Genomic DNA, 2279 nt, shown 5'->3' on the forward strand with positions numbered 1-2279 from the left:
CTCCTGTCCTCTCCTCCCCTCCTCTCCTCTCCTTGTTCCCTTCCCTCCTCTCCTTTCCTCTCCTCTCCTCCTTTCCTCTTCTCCTTTCCTCTCATCCTCTGTCCTCTCCTCCTCTCTCCTCTCCTCTCCTCACCTCCTCTCCTCCTCTCCTCTCCTCTCCTCTCTCTCCTCTTCTCACCTCCTCTCTCCTCTCCTCCTCTCCTCTCCTCCTCTCCTCTCCTCTCCTCCTCTCTCCTCTCTCCTCTCCTCTCTCCTCTCCTCTCCTCCTCTCCTCTCTCCTCCTCTCTCCTCCTCTCCTCTCTCCTCTCCTCTCCTCTCTCCTCTCCTCTCCTCCTCTCTCCTCCTCTCTCCTCCTCTCCTCTCCTCCTCTCCTCTCCTCTCTCCTCTCCTCTCCTCCTCTCTCCTCCTCTCTCTCCTCTCCTCTCTCCTCTCCTCTCCTCTCTCCTCTCCTCTCCTCCTCTCTCCTCCTCTCTCCTCCTCTCCTCTCCTCCTCTCCTCTCCTCTCAGGTAGAGAAACATTTTCAGGATGTGGAGTCTCGGAGGTTTCCCTCGGTCCGGCCGCAGCAGCCAATCACACAGCAGGATTCCCAGCTTCCTGTGTCGTCGTCATGAGAACCACAGGAGGGGGCGGGGCCAAGGTGGACCGAGCGAGAGGGGAAGCGACCAATCGGGGGGCTCCACCCCCTTTTTTTTGGACAGACGGGGGTGGAGTCAGTGTTTTTAGCCCCTCCCCCTCAGCCTCTCCGCTCCGGACGGACTTTCTTCCTCGACCTCCGGACTGACTTTGTTTTGTTTAGTTTAGTTTTTTGGGGGGGCGGGGCTAATGGACAAGAAGAAAGACATTCTGTTTTTTTAAAAACAAGAATTTGTTCCCATGTTAAAAATGTGAACTCTGACCTCTGACCTTTTCTGTCCACTCCTTCCTCCTCTCCTTCCCCTCCGCTCTTCCCTTCCCTCCAACCACAAACTCCAAATGAAGGTGATTCCTGAGGAAAGACCTCGTTTTCTTTTTCTAACCTTTCCTTTGCTGTTTCCTCAGCAGCGCTCAGCTCTCCTGGAGGCGTAAAATTATCTGTTGAGGTTTGAAGCGGTTTGACGGCTCGTTAAGAGTTAATTGATGTTTAATTGGATGGAGTTAATTGGGCGATCGGCTCGTTGCTCCTGTTGTGAAGGAGCTTCTGATTTTCTGTTGGACAAATCTGTTTTCCTTTTGACTGGTGAGACGAGTGATGGAGGAATGTCTCTCTCTCTCTCTCTCTCTCTCTTTCCCTCTCTCTCTCTTTTTTTTTTTAGATGACTGTTCATATCTATTGTAGGATGTAAGTCACATCCCATAATAATCTGAACTGACTGTCTGATGATGTAAGACCAATCCAAACAAAACGGTCCAGTGTGTTGCTGCTTTATAGGAAATCCTTAGTTTGAATTTGACGCGGTCTGATGATGTCACATGGCAGAATAAAAGAATAAAAACTTTACTTTCACTGTGATCCGGTTTGTTTATACGTGATCTGAGGTTCAGGATCAATACAACCAGGATCCGATGTGATCAATAAAAGTTCAGTGACAACAAAGTCTGACTGTGCAGAATTCTGTTTATTTCTGAGACTCAAATCTTTCCAGCGATGCCATTGGCTGCTAGAATGTAAACAACAATTTAAAAATGTCGTTACAAAGTGACAATAATATAATTTGGATGGAGAGCTTGTGAAACTGTGATGGTCAAGAGTCTCATTAGTGATTACTACAGCAGAATAACATGGAGCTGATATCACCATTCATGTTCCTGACAGCAGAATAACATGGAGCTGATATCACCATTCATGTTCCTGACAGCAGACAGACTGACATGTTCTGTATTGAGATGTAATGAGTTTCAGTATATCGTCCCGTCCCTGCTGTCCTGTTTGTGTCCACACACACACACACTGTTTCTCCTCATCGCTGCTCGCCTGAGTAACAGGAAGTTTCATTCCAACTCACTGACATCCAGTTTGGAGAAATGTTGCTACCTGAAATCCGTACGGTGGCCCAGACAGACAATCTGCGCTACAGAAACTAAACACATGCGACAAATAAAAAGCGCTGCGACAAAGGAACAAACGACATGAACCAAACACACAACAAACACGACGGAAACGACTTAAACTGCGGTCGGACCGCTGGGCAATAGTTCCATTTTTTTATTTTCTTTAAGTTTCTTTTTCCAACGTTGCGTCTCCACCAGCTGTGACGGGAACACCGACCGAAATTTAAGTCATTTCAGTTGTTTTTGTTGT

General features: G+C 47.8%; 1 protein-coding gene across 1 annotated transcript in view; it reads left to right on the forward strand.

The window, feature by feature from the left end:
• LOC139926416 (protein LSM12 homolog A-like) overlaps window positions 1–1574 on the forward strand; it is a 7728-nt gene extending 6154 nt beyond the window's left edge. Inside the window, exon 6 of the mRNA XM_071918160.2 lies at window positions 508–1574. Coding sequence (XP_071774261.2) covers window positions 508–612 — 105 coding nt within the window. The 3' untranslated portion in view covers window positions 613–1574. The remainder of the gene's footprint in view (window positions 1–507) is intronic.
• The last annotated feature ends 705 nt before the right edge of the window (window positions 1575–2279 follow it).

The sequence above is a fragment of the Centroberyx gerrardi genome, unplaced genomic scaffold (genome assembly GCF_048128805.1).
Source record: "Centroberyx gerrardi isolate f3 unplaced genomic scaffold, fCenGer3.hap1.cur.20231027 Scaffold_483, whole genome shotgun sequence".
Lineage (NCBI taxonomy): Eukaryota > Metazoa > Chordata > Actinopteri > Beryciformes > Berycidae > Centroberyx > Centroberyx gerrardi.